General features: G+C 39.4%; 1 protein-coding gene across 1 annotated transcript in view; it reads left to right on the plus strand.

Annotated features, from left to right (window-relative positions):
- The window catches only part of TENM2 (teneurin transmembrane protein 2), a 489,523-nt gene that overhangs the window by 306,720 nt on the left and 158,674 nt on the right, over positions 1–24,129 (plus strand). The window contains 2 exon segments of the mRNA XM_029960226.1: positions 6,665–6,899; positions 19,094–19,332. Of these exon segments, the coding sequence (XP_029816086.1) occupies positions 6,665–6,899; positions 19,094–19,332 (474 nt within the window).

The raw sequence follows: 24,129 nt of genomic DNA on the forward strand, positions 1-24,129 counted from the left end.
GCATTGCATTAAACCACCCATGACTGGCATTTCTTTTGTCCCCTTGGAAGCCAGCTGTGTGTGCTGACTGGGTGATGCAAGATCCAAAGTGCTGCTGTAACAGGGATGACTTTCTTTTGCACCTGACTCCAGACTCACAAGGAATTGGAAATGATGGCACAGTTATTCTTATGTCACTGTGAAAACTTTCAGGCTCCCCCTTGGACCATCCAAAGAAGCAGCAGTTTTCAAGCTGTACTCCTGTAAGGAAAATGTCCCCAGGCTTCCATTGCTGGCCTAAACATTTCTGTTCAGAAATTTCTGTATGTTGTTCAGAAAAACCTGTGTCCTCCCTTTCTCTTTAGTGTGATTCTCAGTGCATCAAACCATGTGAGCTTAGGCAAGGGTTTGTGAAAGTCTCTAGACAGGTTCAACTCTTTTCCGTTCTGCAGAACCAAGTCTGGAGAGCAACATTTACCTTTCTGCACTAAAATGTTCCATGGTAATGATGACAGTAATAATAAACTTCATTGCTTAGAAACATATATGTGTGCTTTTCTTTGTAGTTCCTCTTACATCAGTGCCTTCTTCAGAGTATAGTCATGTATCTCAGCTGAAGAGAAATACACTCTTAAACCCCCTGAAACATGTTTTAAATTTATATCAGTATTAGAAAACTGAATGAAAAGATTGATTGGAAAATATGTGAGATGCATTGATTGTTTTTCAGTTGGAAAGAAGACAACTCTTTAATTTCTCTGTGATTCATTTTTACAATAGGTAAAATTAGAAGTAGTATGTCTACATTTTCATATATATGTGTATATATACATATATATATATATAAAAGTACCACAGGACACTGAGTCCACATAAAGCATTATTATTGGAGTGATATGTTTTGCCATTGTCTAGACATTATTTTATGCAGCCTGTGCACCTCATGCAGTGCCATAATGAATATTTAAGTGATGTATTTCAACAATATAATTAGTATAGGGTGTCTCAGATAATACTGTTTTGTAGGGCAGTGGGTTTTAACCTTTTTCTGGGTGACCCTCACTTAAGAGAGTTGGTTATTTGACTGTAATCCCTCAGATTAGACTCCTGAGGAAGGGTCCTACTTTTCCTTTGCTTCTCTGAGTATGCACACTGCTTTTCCACAACCAACCAACCCATCCAGCGCCGTGACCAAATCTGCCATCTTTTTGGCTGCAGCCATGCTGAGAACAAGCTGATATTCCTGCTCCAGGAAGGCTGGTTCTTTTCTGGATGCACTTGGATGTGTGTACAGAGCATCTGGGCACCTCTGGTGTGAGGAGTGTGGTGGAGTAGCAGTTTGTGGTCTGAGTACACAGCAACAACTCGAGCTGGCAGAGCTCGTTTGGCTGAGCTGCCTCTGCCTGTATCTGATTGCCCTCTAAGTGCTGAGGAATTTACCTTCAGCACTCCTGCAGAGGATACGGATAGAGGTGCTTACAGATAACATCCATGATTGCTCAAGGGTTGGCTCAGCCAGAGCAGGAGATAGAAACTATGACAAAGTCCTAGACTTTATCCATTCAACCACCTTTCCTCTTTTCTGTGATTGCCTGAATATTGTGGGGAAGCAATGGGGTACTTTTTGTTGGAGTTTTTTTTGTTGTTTCTTTTTTTGTCACAGCAACATTTAATTTTCTGCTCTGATATTGTGCTGAGGACATGGCTGTGGTGCACTGGCAGACGCTGATAAGTGACTTACCATTTCATACCACACGTTTACTGAATTTCATTTGAAAATGTACAGTCTGGGATGACAGCCAGTCATTCAACCCATTCTTGCCTCAAACAGTGTAAAAACATGCAGACAAAAGAAGGAACACCTGGCAAATGTTTTGGGTTTAAAACAACAAGAGAGAGAGAGGTAATGGTATCCACGGTCAGGAGTGAGATAACTTGCCTCTTTACTGCATGTGTTGAAAACATTTTCAGAACATTTTCAGAACATTTAGTTGCCATTTAACTACAGCCACACACAAAATGTAGAGAAAAAAGCAAGCAGACGGGAGAACTGAGGCAGACACGGCACAAAGCCCAGTCTGTGTTGCTGGGCAGGAGCCCTGGTCCCACCCCACCAAACTCACTGAAGGTGCAATCCCAGGCTGGAAGTTGGCCCTGGAGACGGCAGCTCCTGTGACACTGCTGTGTTCCTGGGCGTTTCAGTGCTTGCTTTCCTCCCTGACTCAGAGTAATGTGAGCTGCCCTTGAAGATGAATTTAGCTTGGAAGGTGGCCCTGTGGTTCTGTGAAACACTCAGTTACTCATTGTGATGGCAGATGATGTGGTTTCCTTGAGAAAACAGTGTGGCAGAGGACTTTGACTAAAGAACTAGGAATACTGCAGACTGGGTTTCTAGTGCTGACTAACAAGGGTTGTCTGTGGGCTGTGAAATGAATTTTTTCTTTCAATGCATCAGCTTTGGGTTTTTTTTGTGTTCAATATTTATATTGTTTAAAGTATAAGGAAATGATTTCATCATTGTTCATTTTAGAAAATTAATATGTTTGTGTTTTTTAGTTCTTTTGTGAAAAGGAATCATGACAAGGTGTTTATGTGTCTCAACATTTAATCGTGGCACAGAGGATAATTGAGCACAACTACGATACAGTCTAGATCACTTTTTTGAGGTAGTATTGACAAAGAGCTGGGATGCAGGGAAGTGATTGCTTTACTCAGGTCAGAGATGCTGCTGATTCTGCTTTGAATTTTATCTCTGAGGAGGGAGATTAAATTGTTCTCCTCAGATCCTTGTGTTGCTTGGATTTAGTGCGTGTGTTAAGTCAGTGTACCCAAGCCTTGGAGGAACTATGGAAAACAATTTGACCATGCTGAAGCAGATGTGAAGTTTCACTTTGTGTTTTAGTCAACATTTGAACTGTAAAAACAACCAAGAAGTGACAGCTGGAAGAATGTGCTCAGGAGGACATGGCCATAACTGAGGTACCTGTTACACTGTGAGGTTGAGTGGCTTTCTCTGATTTCTGAGGTTGCCAGGCTGTGCCAGAATAAGACTGTTGTGATGCAGAGGCTCCTGAAGGACCTGTGGCCACCCATCATACCATGTTTCTCATGGCAGCCCTACCTTCACCCTGCCTTGTGCTCAGCAGGGTCACAGCCATGGGCTGAGCTTTGGAGGCTGCAGATTTTCTGCTTTCTCTCTGTATGCAGTGGAAGGGAACAGCATAGTGACAGAATTTTGCTCAGCTTGGGGATTTTGATGGGGTTTTGTTTGTTTTCAAGGAGACAAATGCTATTTTACACCTTGTTTCAGCTGAGTTTTACTTCTGTGCTAACCTGGTTTGTTTAATTGTTTCACCACAAACCATATTTTTTTTCTTTTTTAGTATTTTGGTTCTGATTAAACCTAAATAAGTCAATTGTGTAGCTTATGATTACTTCAAAGATACATAGATCAGACTTTGTGTTCTCAGATCACTCAATTAGAACACAATTAATCCCTGCTCAGCTCCTAATTTGAAATGAGCATTGCTGATACTCTTGACTGCAGTAAGATCTCTTGAAGAATCACATGTTGATTATGTGGACACCAGGCCCTGATTTTTCAGAAGTGCTCGGCACAATCAGTGTGTACTAGAATTGATAGAATTAGGAATATTGTCTGTTTGTGAATTTAAATGAGAAATTAAAAAATTTAAAAAGACAAAATATGGACAGTATTTCAGATGCCCAGTTCTCTAATTTTCACTATGGTTTTAAGAGACTGCTTCTTAAATGCTAAATTTTCCAGCTTCTGGTGAAACCCCTAATGCAGCTAATAATTGAGATAAGGCACCATTTCCTCAGCATTTTCCCCCAAACCAATACTGGCGACTATATCAAAAATAAAATCTTGTTCCTGATGTAAAAAAGCCAGATGTAGTCCATCAAGACACTCCTCATTGTGTTTAAGCTTCCAAATAATAAAGCAGTTTGCAGGAGGCCTCGGAGCGCATCGTGTCCCGCGATCCGTCAGGCCTGTCCTTCCGCCTGCTGATCCTTTATTGTGGGACAGGTGATTTACTCCTCTGAACTTCAGAGCTCAGCAGATTTGCAGGTACTGCTGCTGAAGTTTTAATTTAGGCAGAGATGCTCATAAAGAAGTGCTCAGATGTTCAGATGTGAATCCAATTTTATGTCCCTGGCAAGTTCAATAGTGTTCGGCTTCTGCTTTTGATTCATTTAAACGGGTTTATGAAGAAGAAGCAGCATATTAAGCTTTTATCTCTCTCATATATACACCAGTGTGTGTGCATGCTCCCTAGTTAGTACTTTTTATATATATAAGCTCTTATATGTTTTAATATAAACTGTATAATATCTATATGACATTAATATTGGTATTTGTTTTATTTTTCTATATTAAAGGCTACGTTCATCTTGTGCCAGATTTCAGAGGTTTTGCAGCTGCAGTGAATGTTCAGTTACCTCTGCACAGCTCATTTTGCACAGTATCTTATATTTATTGTGTGGGAACTGAGTCTTGAGGCGGATTAAATTAATTTGCAGTAACTTGAATTCAGCCCTTGCTTCTTTAATCTTACAGAAATGCTGTTTATTGATGTGCTCTTGCCTCACTTTTAAGAACAACCTCTATGATTTTGTGGTGACAAGATTTAGAGTCTTTATTTAGCTGGCATTACCGTGGCTCTCAGAGCAAAACTGTTTTGTTTGTGTGGGTAGGACTTTGCCGTACTTATCCTCAAGAAGGAAAAGCTGCATCTAAAGTAAGTTGAGAAAACATGAAGCACATGAATCTTTTGAAGTAACTTTCAACACAAGGGCACTCTTCTGTATTTTATCACTCATAGATATCCACTTATTGAAATCCAAACATGCTTTGTTTAAAGTGAGAACACAGACTAGGAGAGTAATTCCACTTAAGCTTCTGTGCGTGTGGATATTGTCCAAACACATTTTCTTCCTGCTGTGTCTTACTCCACATGCTGTTGTGGAATGGCCCAGGACCTAGTGTAGATTTGCTGTTCTTGGAGGTCCAAATGGGGATTTCAAACGTAAAACTTTCTAGTTTAAATAGCCTCTTTCAAATTTAGGTAAGACATAGCCAAGGCAAGGATAGTGAGGAGAGAGCACATACGACAGCCCTAAAATTTAGGATGTGTTCATAAAAGACAACAAACATTCAAAAAAGAGAAAGAAACTGCTGTGTAGATTTGAGGCAACATGTTGAGGATGCAGAATTTAGTATAATTCACTATTTAAAGTTTGTTGTCAGAGGACAGCTTTCACTTTACCTTGCACAAGTCCCAGTAAACCTGCCTGTTCTTCACCAGTCTGTGCTTCCTCAGGCCCACAGAAACACTTAGGAAAAGTAATGACCTCTCTCCAACAAACTGTTCTCCTGTTATTGAGTGTGCTGGGTGTTTGGTTTTTTTTTTTAATAAATATTTGCCTTAATTAGCTTACAGTTAATTAATCAGTTCAGCGGTTTTTTTGTTTCATATCAAAAAAAGATCAGTCTTGCTGCAAATGGTTTCCCCTTGTGATGTTTTCTTTTATTATTTGATTCATTAAGTACAGAATTTGCTTCAGTTCCTAAAAAGAAACACACATCATTAGTTATCATTTCTGTAATTTCTACTGATTAATGTTTGCTAGAAAACTACAACTTGATACAATGTTTAGAGTGTGTGGTTCATAAATAATGTCTAGAGTGTGTGGTTCACAGTGTTTTATTTTCTTTATTCTCTTTAGCTATTTTCATTAGACATAAATCATTGCAGTGTGTGGAATTGCACCTAAATGCAGACGAGTAAATAAGTTTGTTTAGAAAAGTGCCTATGTTTAGAATGACACCTGCTTATTCAATTTTCTTCTCATGTGCCTTTATTTTTATCCACTTGCCTTAATGATTAGAAAAAATATTTCTCATTATCCATGCAAACATGCCAGTACTCAAAGAATGAGAAGTTTATATCCTTCTTTATCACTAAAAATATAATCTGTCATTTTTCAATGAAAGAGGCTGAAGCAGTAGCATAATTTTCAGATCTTGCTGTGTGTTTGTGGCATTACTAAACAGAAGAATACAGGCCAAATCCTGATCACATGAAAGATATCATCACTGCATTGTTGCTGTCTTTTCATATTTGGAATTTAATCTTCTTGCACTGGCACAAATCCTGTTCATTTGAAGCTGATTGGTAAAATAACAGTGAATGAAAAGAGATTGAGATCTCTGGCTAAATTTGATAGAAGCCTAAAGACCGTATTTTCAGAAAGTATTTTTAATCCATTAAGGTTCATCTCCTAAAAGCCCCTGATAGAAACACAGAGGAAAAAAGTTCCTCTGGGTAGATGTAGAGAATGATCAAGGCAAGGCTGCTGTCCGCTGCTCCAGAGAGGAGACTTTCTCCAGGGAGAATCCATAAAGAAGTATTTTTAAATCTAAATACAGTCTTTGTCAACATCCCAATTGTGCAGCCTGGAAACACTGTTTATGTTGCTGATCTCAAATAATCACTGATCTGTTTAACCACGTTTTGATGCCTCCAGGTCTAAGAGGCACACAAGCTTAGCTTCCTGTTTGCAGGGTTTGACTCTTCTCCCAGGCGGTGTTCCCTAGAAAATGCCGAGGAGAGCGGTACCATCACACACATTTGTGATTCGTTTTTCTCTTCTGTTTTAGGCCCTTCAAACCACCACAGCCAGTCAACGCTGAGACCACCTCTCCCTCCTCCTCACAACCATTCCCTGTCCCATCACCATTCCTCCGCCAACTCCCTCAACAGGAACTCGCTCACCAACCGCCGGAACCAGATCCACGCGCCCGCCCCGGCGCCCAACGACCTGGCCACCACCCCCGAGTCCGTGCAGCTCCAGGACAGCTGGGTGCTCAACAGCAACGTCCCGCTCGAGACCAGGTGGGTGCCGGGATGGACACCCCGGGAGGTGCCACTGAAGGGCCTCTGGAGCGCCCTGGGTTTGTCAGGAGCGGGGTTTGGGGTGCTCTGTGTCACTGGTGGCTTCGGCTGACGCAGCACTGGGAGTCAGTGGCGTTAGAATGCCCACCAGCCCCGATTTGCTTTGCTTTCCAAGGTAGGCAGGTGAACATCTCTTGTTCACATCCCATTTTAAAGCCTTTTGGACCGTCCCTGCAAACACAGCTCATGTGGTTAGTGCAGCATATTTATATCGTGGGCTCAGGGACAATTTACTTAGAATTCATATTGACTGTGCTGCTGAAAAATTATGCATTTTTCCTTTCCTGAGGTAACAAACAGAGGCTCACTTGACATTATGCATTTTGGGAGACTTGGAGAAACAATCCCAGATTTAAGACTGACAGTACTATAGTTTTAATTTATACCTCATCCAGCGTGTGAGTTCATTTTAATCTCTTCTGTACGTGTTAGCAGCTTGATGCCTGTGGGGCAAACAGTGGCATATAAATGAAAAGGTGCAGCACTTAGGCCTGACAAAGAAATATATAAATAAGTGCTTGACATGCTGCTGGTCCAAATATTCTGGTTTGTTGTCATTTGGGGTATGGAATGTCAAACATATTTAACTTGCACTTTAAATAGCAGAGCTGGCAGAGCTGAGCTCTCAGAATTTAAAATTGGCCGTGGTGGTGCTGAATAAAGTGCTTGGAATAGCAGGGTGGTGTTGCTTGCCCAGATAGTGATAAACACAGAGTACAGGTGGAGGAGCTGGGCTCCTGGTGCCACTGCTTTGTACTGGGGTTTCAGCTGCTTGGTTGCCACAGCTTCTGAGATGTTACATTTGGCTTGCAGCCTTCTGGGAATTTAGTGCCACTCTGCTGGGTTACACCCTGAGTAGCTACATATGGTGCAGTTATACCAGCATGCAGCCTCAGCCCAGGCCCTCCAAAAATTTGATTAAAGACTGTCATCTGGTTTGGAGCTCTGAGAGGAGCTGCTATAGCTGGATTGGAGTTACAGCACCCAGGCTGTTGTTACTCAGTAGTTTATCAGTGGTTATTCCTCCATGGGGAGCAGATGAGACTGGAAAGAGCAGGGAGTCTGTGCCAGTCTGTGCTCCTGGGCTGGGATGTGCACAAGGGGCTGCACTCACATTGCCCTGCTTTGCTAAAATGGGAACATGAGTGCCATGAAGAAGTGGGGTGCTAAAAAGCAAATGCAAGTTATCCAAAGCCTAGATGGCCAAAAAAAGAAAGGAAAGGGATTCTTGTTTGCTGAAGGTTTGGAGCTAACTTTGGCCAGGAAAAAAAAGTGATGCTCAACTCTTAACTGCTGCTCCTGTGAGAGCCTCTGCTACGTTTTAGAACTTAACTTGTGCACCCTGAATTTGTTATTTATTGTTAAGAGTTACAAGATAAAAATGTTGATCCTGTTCATCCTGAGCCAGTTCCTCCTGTTTTATTTTGGTGTAGAGTGGTCCCAGCTGCACCTGGTCTGCCTGTTTCCATTTGAAATTGTTCTTGGGTACAGCAGTTCCAGAAATGTGTCATTTCTGAAGTCTTAAAATTGTCCCAATTTAACAATCACTTTACATGGATGGAATTTTTTGGGATATTCACAAATGGATTCTTTGCCATAATACTGACAATCCATGAGCCACAGCAGGGGACATTTGTGTGGCTGGTTTTATTTTACTGTCTGATTTCGTGCCTGTTCCCTGACAGTGGTGACTGTCAGTTCCATTAGGGACTTTGGTTCTTCTCCTTTTTTTTTTTCTAATCATGAAAACTCTGGGAATATAGATGTACATGTTGATGACAAAAGGTTACTTTGTGAATACTGTTATTTTTGGAGGTTGCAAGATGCCCTGCAGTTAATTGGAGCCTTTTGGTAGATAGGTTTGTCACAGGCAGGCATTAAGCTATTAGAAAATGTCCTGGCAGAATTGCTGTGTTCCAAGACTATTCCAGAGTTGCTTCAGGATCGATTTTTCTTCTTTTCTGAAATTACACACCTGACAGGGCTTGATGACAAGTTTCATCACAAGAATATTAACTCAGAAGATGACTATTTTTTTTCTGTTTGCAGTGAGTTTTGCTGAAATGGATGCTTGTAAAATCATTGGAGACTTTCAGAATTAGCCTGTAATTCTTTCACTTTAAAACTGGCATTTCATCTACATTCATACCAATATCCTCCAAAAAAAAGGACACCTTTTTGGTAACTTTTTATTTCAGCCTTTATAGCTTTAGCTTGTTGCAAAACACTGACCCCTCTCATCCCACCTCTTGACAGTGCACTGCTTTTTAATTTTTATCTTGTTGTCTGTTTATTAACCTCAGTAGTGGAGTGCTCAGGAGGAAAAGCCAGCACTGACAGCACCTGCTTTATCAGGAGAGAGTTTCATAACTTTTAGTTTTCATCTTTCAGTTACCTTCAGCAGATTCTGCTCTCGACTGCAAATGATGTGTGAGTAGTCACGTTACTGATTATGAAACGAAAAGGGGTACCCGAGCCATCTGAAGGGAATGCTTTGTGTCAGTACGACAAAACTCAGCTCACAATTTAGGTTCCAGATGTCTCTTTATCTAACAGCACCGAGTGCTGAAATCATTGAATAACACAACATGTGTCTGCATGTTGTTATTTTGTCTGTGGTAAGAGTATTTTAACCTTCCCTTGGTTCCTTTGCTGTCTTAGGCAGCTTGGTCTAAATTTGGACTGTTTGGAGACATCACGTTTTCTAAATATATCCTTTCTCCATCTCTTGTTTCAGTATTGATTGGGGGTTGTTAATCACATTTGTTTTATTTTCTTTGTGATGTAAAGGAAGCTTTTACTGCCTGCACATGTTTTCATGTGTCCTCTTCAGGCAACTCTACCCAAATCTCTTTGTGGTGCTGTATTTTTCACATAATTATGCTGAGCTGTATTGCCGCAGCTCATCGCTTTCAGTGGAGTTACAAGTTTGCAAAATGCCTACACAGAGTTCCTAATTACACATTTTTAGAGTCATAGAACGGTTTGGATTGGAAAGAGCTTTAAGGATCATCATGGACAGGGTCACCTGTCACAAGTTGCTCAAAGATCCGACCAACCTGGCCTGGAACACTTGCAGTGATGTGTGCTTGATTTTAGTGTGCTCGTTGCTGGTTTGAGGCAATCAAATATGGACTGCATCTTCCCTAGTCTGCTGCTGCTTTATGGCTGCAAGGGGCCCCCCGGCTGGCTACATAATTGTTCTGTTTTCTTTGAAATAAGGGCCTGTAATGGAAGGGTTGAAATATCCCTAAGTAGGGCTGCAGTAATGCATCTCCGTAGCGTTTTTATGGTGCTATTTTTATGGTTCGTTTCTGCAGTATTTAGCTGCCTTACCTTTAGGCTCAGAGCTGCTGTTTAATGCTCTTTAACTTTTATTGTCCTCCTTGCAGTCTTGTTTCAAACCGTCTCCTCCTCCTCCTGCTAACAAAGTGCTGGTTTCTGCCTTTTCCAGTTAAGAGGTGTTCCTTTATTGCCGCTTTAATCATTGCTTTCGAAGGGGATTTGTGATGGAAATACTGCCTTTGAACGTCCCGGTGTGAGTCTCGTTACTTCCAGACAGCCAGAGAGGCAGCACCTGCTTTAAAGCTGGAAATGCTTTGAGGGCACAGGGAGAAAAGAATGGCTTTGCAAGGGAGGTTCACGTGGCTCTTTGCACTGCAGGAGTCCTCTGGGGCAGGAACCTCACACAGGCACCGGTCCAAAGGGAACGACTGGTGAGGGAGAACAGAGGAGCTTTCATGGACAGATGTTTGGGATTGCCTCATGTATTAATACCTGTTTCCATACTTTGTATTGATGTTAAATTAATTGGTATGATTGTGATTAATAATACTTAATCCAGGAGGGAAAAAAATAGAATTAAATAGAAATCAGTCTTATTCTTTAGTCTCGTAATTTGAAATACTTTCAGTCCAAATCTTGTAAAGATAATTTCGTATCTATGTCTGTAATTTCTTTGAGCTTGTTCATGAGGATCTGTTGCTAGGCTTTGAGGAAGACTGTTATGTCCTAATGCTTCTCCTGTGTTTCAAGAGAAAGGATGATGGTCACTGATTCTGGTGATTATCAGTTTCTCTCAATCTTGTGGGCTGTAGTGTAAGACCAATAGCCCAGATCTGGGGTCATTTAAGCAAAGTTCAGTTTAAAAATTGAGCAGTCTGAAAATTAACCTGAAAAGAACTTCCATGACCCTTAAAAGAACCCCCATGTTGCTCTTATAAATATTTGCCTTTTTCTGTGGTTCAAGCTGTATTTGTTACTTTGCCAGTCCAATTCCAACACAGTCACTGTGAGCCTGAGGACAGCAATGGGAAATTAGTGGATGGAGTAGCAATGTGAGCTGTATCCCAGTCTGCACCAGGGCAGTGCCTGAACTCATAATCGTGGGGCACCAGAACAGGGAAACGTCTGCACCCAGTGTTTTTGTAGCTACAGCCTTCCAGTGAAGGAATGAACACTGTGCCTGTGCAAAGGCTATGGCAGTGTGGCAAAAAAGCCAGGAGTAGAGCACATAAGAAGGATTTAATGCTGCAAGGGGATGGGTATTAATTTTTTTCAAGAAGGAAGTGAATGGTCTGTAGTGTTGTTAATACTGCACTCACATGCTGTCCCATGTTTGGGTGTCAAGATCAGCTGCAGAACTTCTGAACTGAATATATGAACTTGAAGTTCTGCCTGTGTCGAAGTTCCAAGCTACAGCTGCTCTCCACAATTGTCTGCCTATTTTCAGTGGTGTCTCAATATTTTGATATCTTTGTACATGATGCAAAATGTTCTGGAACAGAAGAGTGAAACAAAAATTCTTTTCCTTTTGTTAATGCAAATTTCTAGGATATATTGGGCATAACAAGCAACTACTTGGAACAGTGAAGTAACTCCTCACTCTGATTTTGCTTTGTCTTATGTGGCTTTCTCTTACCACTTACTTAAAGAGTGCAACTACAGGCACAAATGCTGCAGCAGGTCAGTCCTCTGAGACTGAGGGCTGGGGCAAGCACTGTCTCCTGCATGTGAAGGTTACAGGAAGGTTGTGGGGACTTTCCAAATAATTGAGATCTGTGTGGATAGATTCTGGACCTGTTTAAAAATCAAAAGCATTTTAAGGAGTCAAGGAAAGCACAGTCAAAAGCATCCCCAAGGACTTGATGCACATTTGGGCCATGTACTTGGAGGAATTCCAAAAGCACTGTGGAAAGGTCATTTTTAGCAGGCTACTGGGGTATTGTTTTCGTAACAAATGTAGACTGAAAAAAGAGGAAAGGAAAACACTATGAAGCAGGATACATAATAATGATTCAGAAAATCCATCTAGATACACTCCCACTCACGTTCACATAAGCTCAAAGAAGTTTTTACTGATTGCAGATAATTGCATGTTTTCACGATCTTGTTGGTTGGCATTTTTAAGTTCTGGGTCGTGCAGAGTGAACAGGCAGCGAAGAGGCACATGCCCTTGGAGTGTTACTTTTTATTTAAAAAAAATTAAAATTTTGGGTTCTCTTTTTTAAATCTACATATAGACTGATAAAATTCTCTTAGAGTTCAGAGTTTTATTATTCTAGTCTATTATTTATAGACTTGAAATAGCACTGTTAGTACTTTTTCTCTTGCTGAGTGAGTAGCTGAATTAAGAGATAGTGGAGAGCTTACATGTATGCCTTTTAAAAATAGAAGTGTTTTGAAATTTGTTCATTAATTGATGTAGAAGGTTAAAACTGAATGGACCAATTGAAATGCAAAATATTGTTGTCACTACTGAAATAACAGATGTAGGCAATATTGGACTTCATCACTTGACACTATGCAACACGCTCCTCAGAACTTTAGGACACAAGCTTTTCTGCTTACAGAAGGGAAAGTTCCTACAGTTGAGCTGATGCAGAGCTGCCTAAATGTTCCTATGTCTGCATTATTAATCCTGCTCCACTGTCATGTACATGCATACACCAAGACACTGATATTTTTTGTGTTTGTGTCTGTAACTGTGCCTGTTACTCTTTCCTAGGCATTAACCAGCAGTTTCGTTGCTGCATTCCTGGGGAATAAACAACAGTGCAAGAAAGAGGTGCATAAATTCAAGGGCAAAGCAGTTATTTACTGGCTAACTCCCACAAAAGCTAACTAGGATTTAAGCAGACAGGCTGAGTGAGTGTGCTCACCACCTCTTGCAGGACACCCAGAGTCTTCGTTGAGCACACAGGTCAGGAAGGTGAGGGGTGGCCACTGTAGCTCCCCAGGGTTGCTGAGCTGCTATGTGGCACCAGTTCCACCCAGTGCATCCTTGCTAGCCTTCCTGGTTTTCCCTTTCTAGAGCTTATACCTTTCCATGTTGGTGTTCTCCCTCTCAAATTCTTGAGCTACTACCAATCCCCATCTCAGCAGTCCTTCCCCACTCAGTGTTTTCCACTGTACCTTTCTGTAGCCTCTCCCACAGCTCTGTGTCACAGCAGGGCTGTGCCATGGGGACATACCAGAGCCAGGCTCGGCACACAGTGGTGACAGCCCCCAGAGAACACTCCAGGGGCTTATAAAAGGTTATAAAAGCGTATCCAGCACTATCTCAATCTTCCAGATGAAAACAAGTTGTCCTGTAGAGACGTACCCAGAACAGAGCAGGCACTGTGCCCTGTTCAGTCCATGTGTTTTGCCCTTGTGAACATTGCCAGTTTGGTTTTGTTTAATAATGTGACAGGTCAGGGTGCCCAAAGGTTGGCAGCTGTCTCTTTGCCCAACACCCTGCCTTGCTGTCAGGCACTGTTCAGTCACTGTGCTTCATGTGTCCAGCTGTGTCTTTGTTAGAGGGGGGTGGTGACAAGCCAGCCTGGTACTGATGGCAACCTCTGTGACACTCTGCTCTGTGCTCTGCAAAGTTTTAGAGTAGTTTGCCTGGGGATGTGAAGAACCCAGCCTTTAAGGAATCATCAGCCTTTCAAGAGCTGAGGAGCTGGTATTGGAGCTGTTCTGGGAGGTGGGTGGCTCCTACAAGGTTCAGAGTTAGGTTACAGTGGGTAGAAGTGTCCCCTTGACACTGATGTGTTCACCCTGAATTCCTGTTTCTGTGCCTAATGGGGTGTCCTTAGTTCCTGTGTCATTACCTGCAGCAGGCTGGAAATCACTGAAATAGTGTGTTGTGAGGACTGTGCTCTGTTTGCAACAAGCATTTGGGTGTGGGGGTGCACAGTGTGTATAAAATGGCCAGTTGGTTTATGTGTGTGTGTATTTTAAATAGCTTTCCACTGAAAAATCTGTTTTACTGAGCTTAATCTGTAGATTTGACGTGATTGAGACAATTCCTTGTAACTATACAGTTTAGACATATAAAGATAACATTTTTAACTTTTACTGCTAACTTTAGAGCTTTTTGGGGAGACACCCAAGTCCCTGTGTTCTGGGCAGCAGAAAGGGTAGAAACTTCTGTGCAGTTATACCACACCAGAGAACCCTCAGCTGTGGAAACCTGACTGATGGACCCATGTTTTGTGCAGGAACATGCAATTAAATCTCATTTGGAGAAAGACTGAGACACAGGTAACCAAAGATTGCACCAGTCTACCACTCAGAGTTCATTTTTGCATAACATATAGTTTTCTTTAGTCTGGGTTTCTTTTTGTATGGAAGGTAGAAAGCTGCCATAAAACTTCACTGTCTGAATTTGGCAGCCACTCTGAGGCTTCCATTGACATAAAATGACTCATGGCTACTTTTTTGGAGGACTCTGAAGCTTAAAGATTTTTTTTTCTCCCAATGAAAGCCAGCACGTTATGTTCTATATTCCATTGTTTCTTTTCTTCTAAGAATAAATGTCCAATAAAATTATAGACAGGTGTGATTTTACCACAGCTTGAAGATATTTTTAAGTCCTGGAACAACTAAACTGAACTGTTTCTATTATCTTGGCATGTAGCTTTTCTATTTATTAATTACTATGAAAACCCTATGAAAGCTATAAAAAAGAGACAATTTAAGCATTACAGTTCTCTGTATGTCTTTTTTTTTTTTAATACAGAATAATTTTAGGATAGTATGAGGCGGGAAAGAAGCAATTTATGTTAGAAAGTGTCTTGTTCTTCCTTTCTATTACAGTTTTTCATCACAACCCCCCTTTTTTTTTCTCCACTCATTCTTACAGTGTGCTGCCATGACAATCTGGCCAGAAAAGAGGGGAAAAAAAAGATTGTTCTCTCAAAGAATATGGAAGTTAATACAGTCTCTGTCAGACCACTATTCCCTGAGCACCAGAGGTCCTTTTGACCTGTGGGAAAATAAATGCTAGAGCGAGCTCTGAATTAATGAAGAAAGCAAAATATAGCTTTTTCCATTTACCATTAGTGCACAGAACGGTGGACAAATGTCCCCTTGCAACTTCAACTTTCAGAGATGTCACCTTTCTCCTGATGTCAGTGATAAGGTGCCCCTGTGTGACCCTCACACTGCTGAAAACAAAGGGGGTTCATCCTGCACCCCAGAGCCCACGGAGCGAGCTGCAGGCGTCACTTGTGTTCTGTGAGCAGCACCCAGGCTCCTCCTGTGGCTTTTCAAGGACACTTGAATTACCAAATCACTGCATGCTGACAATCATATCTTGTATTTTTTTCAGTATAGGATTGTCTTGTTGATCTGCAGAAATTAGGGAGACTGGGCTGAGACTCAGCAAATTTACTCTCATGTTTTCAAACCAGAGAATTAGTCCCAGTTTAATTCAAATTACTAATGCTAATTGTGAGGCAGAAAATGTGTTTTTCTTAATCGTGTTTGATGGGTGAACAGGTAAAACAGACAATACAGGTTTTTTAATTCTTATATGGAACGTAGTTGAAATTAAGTGAACTGGTACAAATCAGATCATTTCTTTTCATAAGCAGACATTGTACGATGCTCCCAGCCTTACTGCTGTGAGGCTGTAATTAATGTTGATAAATGCTCATGTTCTCTCTGTGCAGCTTCAGCCCACAGACAATTGGTTGTACCAGAGCATGTCAAATCTCACATAAAAATATGGCTATAGATCATTGGGTTTAGGGATAGAGTTGAGACAAGTCAATTTATTTCCATTAGTAGCTGAATCTTTATTTAAAACTCCGGGGGTCCAAGTGTTTTGTCCATTGTGTTCTCAGTCTTTCTGTTCTGCTTTGCTATAATTTAAGGTGTATCTGCTAATCTGGCCTCCAGCTTTGGGATGCAGTGTCACTTTTCCAGAGTGGCTTAGTGGATATTTAACACGTCTTTAGTTAAATGTCTTTTTTAAACTTCTGAAAGCAGAACTTGTGTACTTGCAGATATTGTTCCCTCTTCTGATGGCTACCACTTTGTCAGGAGTCCTCATAGGGAGTCAGGGAACTTTCAACTTTCAAAATACATGGGTAGGACTCAGGGGTATGAAAAAATTCAAGGTCTTTCCAATGACATTTTTTTGTTCTTTGCTTTGAGAATGGCACTGTTCCTTGTATCCTTTTCAGTCAGCCTTTTTTGCTCTACCAAGTTCTGATTAGTTTTAACAGTATCATAAAGATCATGTTTGTATGGATAAGTGTTTTGATTTTCTTTATATACTTAATGTATCTCATTGTGGGTCATGGTGGAACTATTTTTTTGTTCTACTTTTTTTTTGTCTTCTCACATGAAACGGTATATGATTGACATGTTCTATTAAAGCATATCTAGATATTCATTAATTCAATTTTAATGGGAGCAGAGTTTCATTATATATCTGAGTTTACTTTAACAATGCTTTATATTAAAATTTCCACTGGTACTGTAGCTACCTTCTCAGCTAAAGGGGACATGAAATTCCTGGGTTTATAAACCTTGACATTTCAGATAAAGACAGTTCCAAGGACAGCAATTTCCAGTTTTATTCTATGAGATCTGCTTTTGGGCAGGAAAAGCATAAGAACTGTGGTAGACCCTGAGGTCCCAACCTGAGAATGCCACTCGTGCCATGAGGATTCAGGAGGAGAAGGGGATCTTGGACTGAGGCAGATGCAGGTTTGACCTGGATGAGGTTAAATGAATAAAATCCATAAGCCTTTGCCTCACCAGGTCTCTCCTTCTTCTGTCCTTCCCTCCTTCCTCATGCTCCATGTCCCTTCAATCCCTGGGTCCAGTCATGGAAATGGTCTTGTGCTCCAAACTCAGAAGAGCAAAGCAGAATGGACCAAACCTGCTTCTGCTGCCAGGTGCTAGTCAGGGTTTAACCAGGCAGAAGGAACAGAATAGTCAATAGATCCACTGTGACACAACCAGCAAGATAACATCATTTTCCCAAGTTATTTTAATTGAACTGTTGCAAAGTAAAGAAACATTTAAAATGAAGTGTTCAAGAAATCAGACTTTCATTATTTGTTGCTTTTGTGTAACTGGAAGGTGTGTTTTTTAATTTAAAAGGCTGGGTAATTTTGAGTGGGAACCCTTTTGGCTTTTGCTTTTACTGTGTTTTCTCATAGATCATGTACGATGTGCAGAAAAGAAGCAATTCTAACCTCTCATGAACCTTGGGGATAAGGACAAAAAAGGCAGCCTTATTTGTTAAAAAAAAAAACAAACAAAAAACAAAAAAAAATGTTTCTATTAAGTAACTGGTTAGTATTAATCTACCTGAGTTTGATTGCATACTTGTGTGTCTGAAGTCTCCAAAGCACAAGGAAAAAGTTAGGACAGTGGATACTACCGTTGTCTTTGGTGACTGAAATGTTTTTTGAAAAAAACTAGGTTTTGGTTACTGTTGTAAAGGATGTACAAGGTCATTTGGAGTTTAAAAATCAATATTAACAAAGGCAGTGTCAAACTAAATTATTTTCTTGTTCATTAATAGAGTTTATTAATTAATTCATTAAAGAAAAGACTATACTTTCAGAGGCTGTCTTCAAATGGGAATGTTTAATTATAAACTGTGAAACTTGACCAGCCTTCCTTTTACTGTCTTCTACCTGTATGCAAGTTCTGTGCAATTTATTATACTCTGGGTTTCATTTCCAAATAAATGCTTTAATATACTTTAAAATCACTTCTGCTATTCTGTAAAATAAGTATGCACTAATCTGTGCTTGACAGTAGGCACATGCATGATTGTGGGCTGGGAAAAGTACTTGGGAAACACATTTCAGCTTCAAACTTCCAAATTGTTGCTGTAATAAACAGTGACTGACATGGATTTTAAAGCTCTAACAGGTGGTTTGAGAGCGACATACTGAATTGTATCTGAATAAAAATGTTAAACATATTTTACATTTGAAGTAAGACTTGGGTTATTTTAGGCTGTGATTTTGAGTTTGGAGATTACTGAGTGTCTTCGTTCTGACTGATTCCAAGAAACACTTGTTTTTCAGAGCTGTGAAGGGAGAGGGAATGGAATAAATCTTCAGAGCTCTTCTGTCTTAAACCAAGTGGCCTTCTTGAAGACCACTGCCCTTATTTTGTGCTTCTCTTTTTATTGTTTACTGAGAACGTGCTTGTAGTTAGTTCTGCCTGACTCTGAGAAGTTAATCTAAAGAAACCAGTGTTACAGTTTGTTTTCTCCATTTCCTCTGTCTGGAATGTGTTGACAGCATTTCCTGAGATTTTACTAGGGAGTATATTCTGTCCTTTATTTTCTTCTTAACAAATGTACGGGCAGTTGAGTCCTCTTTTTTTCTGCTCGGTCACATGATTTTCTTAGTTGTTCAAACAAAACCTGTGTATTGTTAAAAAAAAATAAATCATGGCTAATTCTAATTCTGGCAAGATCTTTTCTTACAGGACTATGGGGTTTGCTCAGTGTGTTTTTGCTGGTGGCTTTTGCCAAGAGTGTAAATGAGACTCGTAATGTTTTCCTAGAATGTTTGTTGGGTGGTGGATTCCACAGGGAACTCACAGACACTTCACTGGTTGTGCTGTGTTTTAGCTAGTATGTGGTCAAGTTGCACCTAATTACAGAAAGGATTAAGAAAGATATCCTGACACTGTATTGTAGTGCCAGTTGTTAAGCTCTGGGAGCAGAAAGGCTATGAGAATTTTCATCTCTATTTCTTCATACAAAACCCTTTTCAGTTAAATTCAACAGGCTATGGCACCTGGAGTGGAACAGGAGTAGGAGATGTTCTTCTTTAACTACAGGACTTGCCATTTTCAACTGTGTTCCATTTTATGTTTTGCAGGCATTTCTTGTTTAAGACATCTTCTGGAACCACTCCACTGTTCAGCAGCTCTTCCCCCGGTTACCCATTGACCTCAGGAACGGTTTATACTCCACCTCCCAGACTGTTACCTAGAAATACATTCTCCAGGAATGCGTTCAAGCTGAAAAAACCCTCCAAGTATTGCAGCTGGAAATGTGCTGCTTTGTCTGCAATTGCTGCTGCAGTCCTGCTTGCCATCCTGCTGGCCTATTTCATAGGTAAGGCTGTGTTTTCTCTGTCAAATCCCATGGCTGTGTAAGCAAGTGAAAGTTCAGCAGGTAAAAGGGCAGTTAATGTGTTTCACAGATTTGTGTTCTTAATGAGCAAAGAATATTATTATTCCTTATAGTGATTAATGAGGAAAAAATAAAATGGTCAAGTCGTGTTCACTGTCATAAGAGCAGTGGAAACGAGAATTCTTCCACTTCAATTCAGGATTCTTAATGTGCAGTGTTAACTTTAGGTGACAGATATGCACCTCTCATAGGTGGTCCAAACAGAGTGATTTAGTGACTTCTTGATGTGCTACCATACGTTTAAAGAATATTTGGAAAGCATTGTGGTAGTCAGTGAACCCACATAAGTAACAGTGGCATTTGAATTCAGATATTGCCATTACATGCTGCCTTTAGATAAAAACCACAAAATCATTCTGATTAGTAGCTCTCTGTCTATATTGGTCTGTGTGCCTAAATCCCGGGGTTTTAGATCTGAATCATTAGATAGTTCCATTTTGTGTGCTGTTATTTTCCATATTCCACACATCTTTAGTTTTGTAAGGAAAAATATAGAAACTCTAAATATTGTTCTTATTTCCCACGATTAATATATTAGTAGTGATGGTATCAAGTCCTAATTCTTTCTGTGTTTTTTTGAGATTTTTTTTAATGTGCTTCTGATATTCTGTCTTTTTTAATTTAACTGTTTCTGATTTCCTCCCCCGACATCCCCCTCATTCGCTGTTGTAGAGGTTTCTCTGAGCGTCTATACAAACTAGCTGTGTGTTTTGTACCTTTTCCAGTGCCTTCAACAATACATTGATGACAGTGACATGCTGCACAAGCTCTCTTCTCTGAGTAAATGACAAAATTATGGTAGCTTGATGATATTTTCTGTTAATACTTTCCAGACCTGCTGTGTGTAGGTTTTATTTCATCTCTGAAACTATACTCATATATAGCACTCAAAAGACCTCTTAAGATGTATTGAACTTTCTCTCTGTTCTTTTTCTTTTTTTTTTTTTGATCCCATATAATTTGACTCTTCAGGATAGACACTGTTTTCTCAGAAAACCCCATTTTTCGTACTACTGAGCTTCTAAATGTAATTAATATATACAATAGTAAGAACTGACTACTTTATTGCTGCTGCCTGTTTAGTCCAGGCCTTCATCCCAACATACTCAGTACTGCAGGGCTGACTATCTTTCTGTATTTCTTCTGTAGAAAGTCTCAGAAGAATAACAGACTTAGTCTGATACATAAATGAAAAGATTGGAAAGCACATGATTCATTGAACTTGACAGTTATCATACAACAGCTCCCTGTTTGAGTGATTATGCACATGGGAAATGATATTCTGCAAGTTGAACATTTTAATCATGTGCATAACTTTGAAGTGATGGATTATGAAATGTATTTTTCCTTGGTATTTAGGTTACTGTAATCCAAATCAAAGCTTTTCAACATGGTTATTGCTTTATACACTTTCATATATACTACAAGAGAGAACATACAGCAATATATGGACTCTTAATAATTGAGGAATGATGTATCATTTCAGGATAATGACATAAGTGATCTATTTTGACAGAAGTTTTTGAGGTCTTCTGTTGAAAGAATGATGAGCACAATAGAGTTGGTAGTGAACACAACAAAGCAGGGTTTAGGAAGAGTGTTGGCTCAAGGATTAAATAGTGAGAAGTTACCTGACAAGCTTCATGCCATACACAGGAAAGAATATGTCAAAACCAGAAAATAGCTGAAATTAATCCTCTGAATAAATTTGATGGATCCACCATGATCATAATTTAAAGTGATGGAAAAGAGAAAAAAGAAAAAAACCAAAAAAGTAGTTGCATAGCCTTAGGTAAAAGGGACGTACTTTAGTTAGGCCATTTATTAAATTAATTCCCTCACTCTCAGCAAAAACTCATACAATTCATTCCAGATGACAAAGAGCAGGTGTAAGACCATCAGCTATAAAGTAATCCTTGCTGTTCTCCAGCACTATGACTTAAGGTGCTAAATCATGTCCTTATTTGAAAAAAGGAGAGGCATTAAAGGTGCTGGTAATGTTTTTCTGGTGTACTTGTCCACAGAGAAAATTTCTTGCTCTCCACCATAGCAGAGGTTGTATCACTGGGGTTACATTACCTCAAAGTAATAGGTATGGAAAAAGTCATCAAAGGTTGCAGAGGATGATTCTGCTCCTTAGATTGTTGAAGGACTAAATGAAAAAGGCAGTGATGGCAAATACGAGGTAATTCTTTTGAAAGAGTACATTGAAGTTCTCATAGGCTTCAGGATTTATAAGTGGATTGTACTGTCATAAAAGAAATGAGATAATTGATATGGATAAGTCATTAAAAGCATGATGTCTTCACGTTTAAACAGGATTTCAGAGAACAGCCTAAGATTATGGGGGGCATGAAAAAATTCCTAGTGAGGGTGATTTATAGAGAGAAGCAAAAAAAAAAAATAAATCTCATAACAGATAGAAAATAATAAATATTGAAAAAAACTTAGGCATTCTTATTGCCTTTCCACTAACACACCAGTAAAAGTACAATGAATGAAATGAAAAGGCAGTATGTTTAAAGTTTTCAAAACAAAATCATAGTGTGCAAATAACCTTTGGAAGTTTTTGTCGCACTACATAATTGATGTTAAATAAAGATACCACTGAGATTTTAAGAAGTAAGCATTTGTCAAAATAATGGCAATATGCCCTGTTAGAAGGTAACTTTGGGGTTTGTTTTTCTTTTTTAAGATACATACAGATTGATTGTTTAGATCATAATATTGTCATTGAAGTTTAGCTATTTAGATAGATTCCTGCTTTGTGGGCCAGTCAGTATCACTGTTATCTGAGTTTTCCTAAATCTTGCTTTGAAAACTGTCCTGACTAATGTCTGGGAGAAATTCCTGCAGGTTGCACTGGTTCACTGTCAGAAGGCATCTGTTTGTGCAGAATATCCTTGGTTCTGTGTGTGTTTTGCCATCTTAGACATCCTGTTCTGTATTTGGGTTCCTTGGCAAGGTTTCTGCAGAAATTTGACACAGATCAGATATACCAGGTTGAAAATAAATCAAGTGACTTTGGGGTTTTTTTTGGTTAAAGGAAAGGACAGAGGGGGAAAAAATCAGATATGGAAAAGAGCATTTTAAGATGTTTCTATTGCTGACTGCTATACTGCTTTTAATAGCAGAGAATAGGAATAAAACTACTTCAGTTAACTTTCCCTTCACGTGGTATACACAAGTTGTCTGTGTATTTAAAGCCAGATTTATCACTTCTCCCTGTTTCTTCAGTAGCCAGATGTGAGTGAAATGCAGAGTATTAGTTGCTAGAATTGCACAACCTTTTTGGTAAATTCCAGCATGCAGGATGGAAATAAAATTGTTCCACAATCCTCTCTGAGACTTGTGCCATTTCACAAAGCCCAGGAGTTATTCCTATTATCCAGAGGTGACATATGAAGAATGTAGAAGCAGTCATTCAAATTAGGACATCCTGAAGATATTGGGCTGGTGGTAAAACCCAGTTACAAGAAAGTAATTTATAAAGTGTCAAAAGGAAAGCATATACCACACATATTGTCTTTGTCAGAGTGTTCACTTCAGAGGTTAAGGGAGTGATGAAAGCATTTGTCATGTTAAATTAGTTTTTAGCTCTTTTGATTCATGCCAAACTCGGAGGGGAAAAATATAAAAAAGAAGAAAGAAGGAGCAGAAAAAGAGTCACCTTGTGTTTTTCACAAAGTAATTGCTGCCAAATGTAAATACCACATTTTTATAAGCCCCTACACTGCTCTGATTTCTGTCAATCTATCTTTGAGCATCAAAGAACATCTGACCATCAACATGTCAGACATTAAAAATATGGTAATTTAAAGTATTTAGACTTTCCTGTGGGGAGAAAAAAAAACAAACAAACTGTTATTTCCTGTAGAAATTAAGACCTGCAACAAGTTTAAAGATGTTTCACTTGAAAATAATATCTTGATACTCATACTGTAACTTTTAGAGTATTGATGTTATTTTATCTACTATCACTTTGAAGAAGATGCAGGAAAAATGAAAGAAAAATGAGAGAGATTATGAGAGCAGCATGCTTGCACTACATCTCTAATGACTAAGTTACACATGAAAATGTTATTAGTCATTTATTCCTCAGTGTTATTTGACCTTAAAGACACATGAGGTTTAAGATAAATTTCAGGTTTCTGCATAAACTTGAAATAATATATTCACTTCAGTGCCATAGAAAGGACTGAATTGCCAAAGGGTCTGGCAGTTAATTAAGCAAATGAAAATGTCTTTTTTCTTTTTATTCCCTATATATATATTTGAAATTAAAACCTGAAAAATAAGACAGTACAGGGAAATAAATGGTTAATTTATGTAATTATTCCTCTCGTACTCCCTGAAGTATTCATTTGTTTCTATGACAGTCAGACAACAAAATTTATGGGGTTTCTTATTTGGAAGTAGGGGTCTCATCTTTACTCTTCATCAAATATGTACATACCACAGTTTGCATAAAGTTTTATTCTTCAGGTGTTGATATCAACCTGAGTTATTTTATTCCCACAAACGAGGCAGATATTTGTTAATGTAAGTGCTTGGATGAAGTTTGTTTGTTCATCTTTGTGAGTTCTGCCACTCAAAAGTCCAGTTTTCTTTCTTACTCTGATTCCATAAATGAGGATTCATCAACACAGGTTGCTGAAGTGGCTGTCTTATGTACCCATTGATAATTTTTTTCTCTCTTTGAGTAGTTTTTGACAAACA

This window comes from Manacus vitellinus, unplaced genomic scaffold, assembly GCF_001715985.3.
Source record: "Manacus vitellinus isolate BGI_N305 unplaced genomic scaffold, ASM171598v3 scaffold_25_pilon, whole genome shotgun sequence".
NCBI classification, from domain to species: Eukaryota; Metazoa; Chordata; class Aves; order Passeriformes; family Pipridae; genus Manacus; species Manacus vitellinus.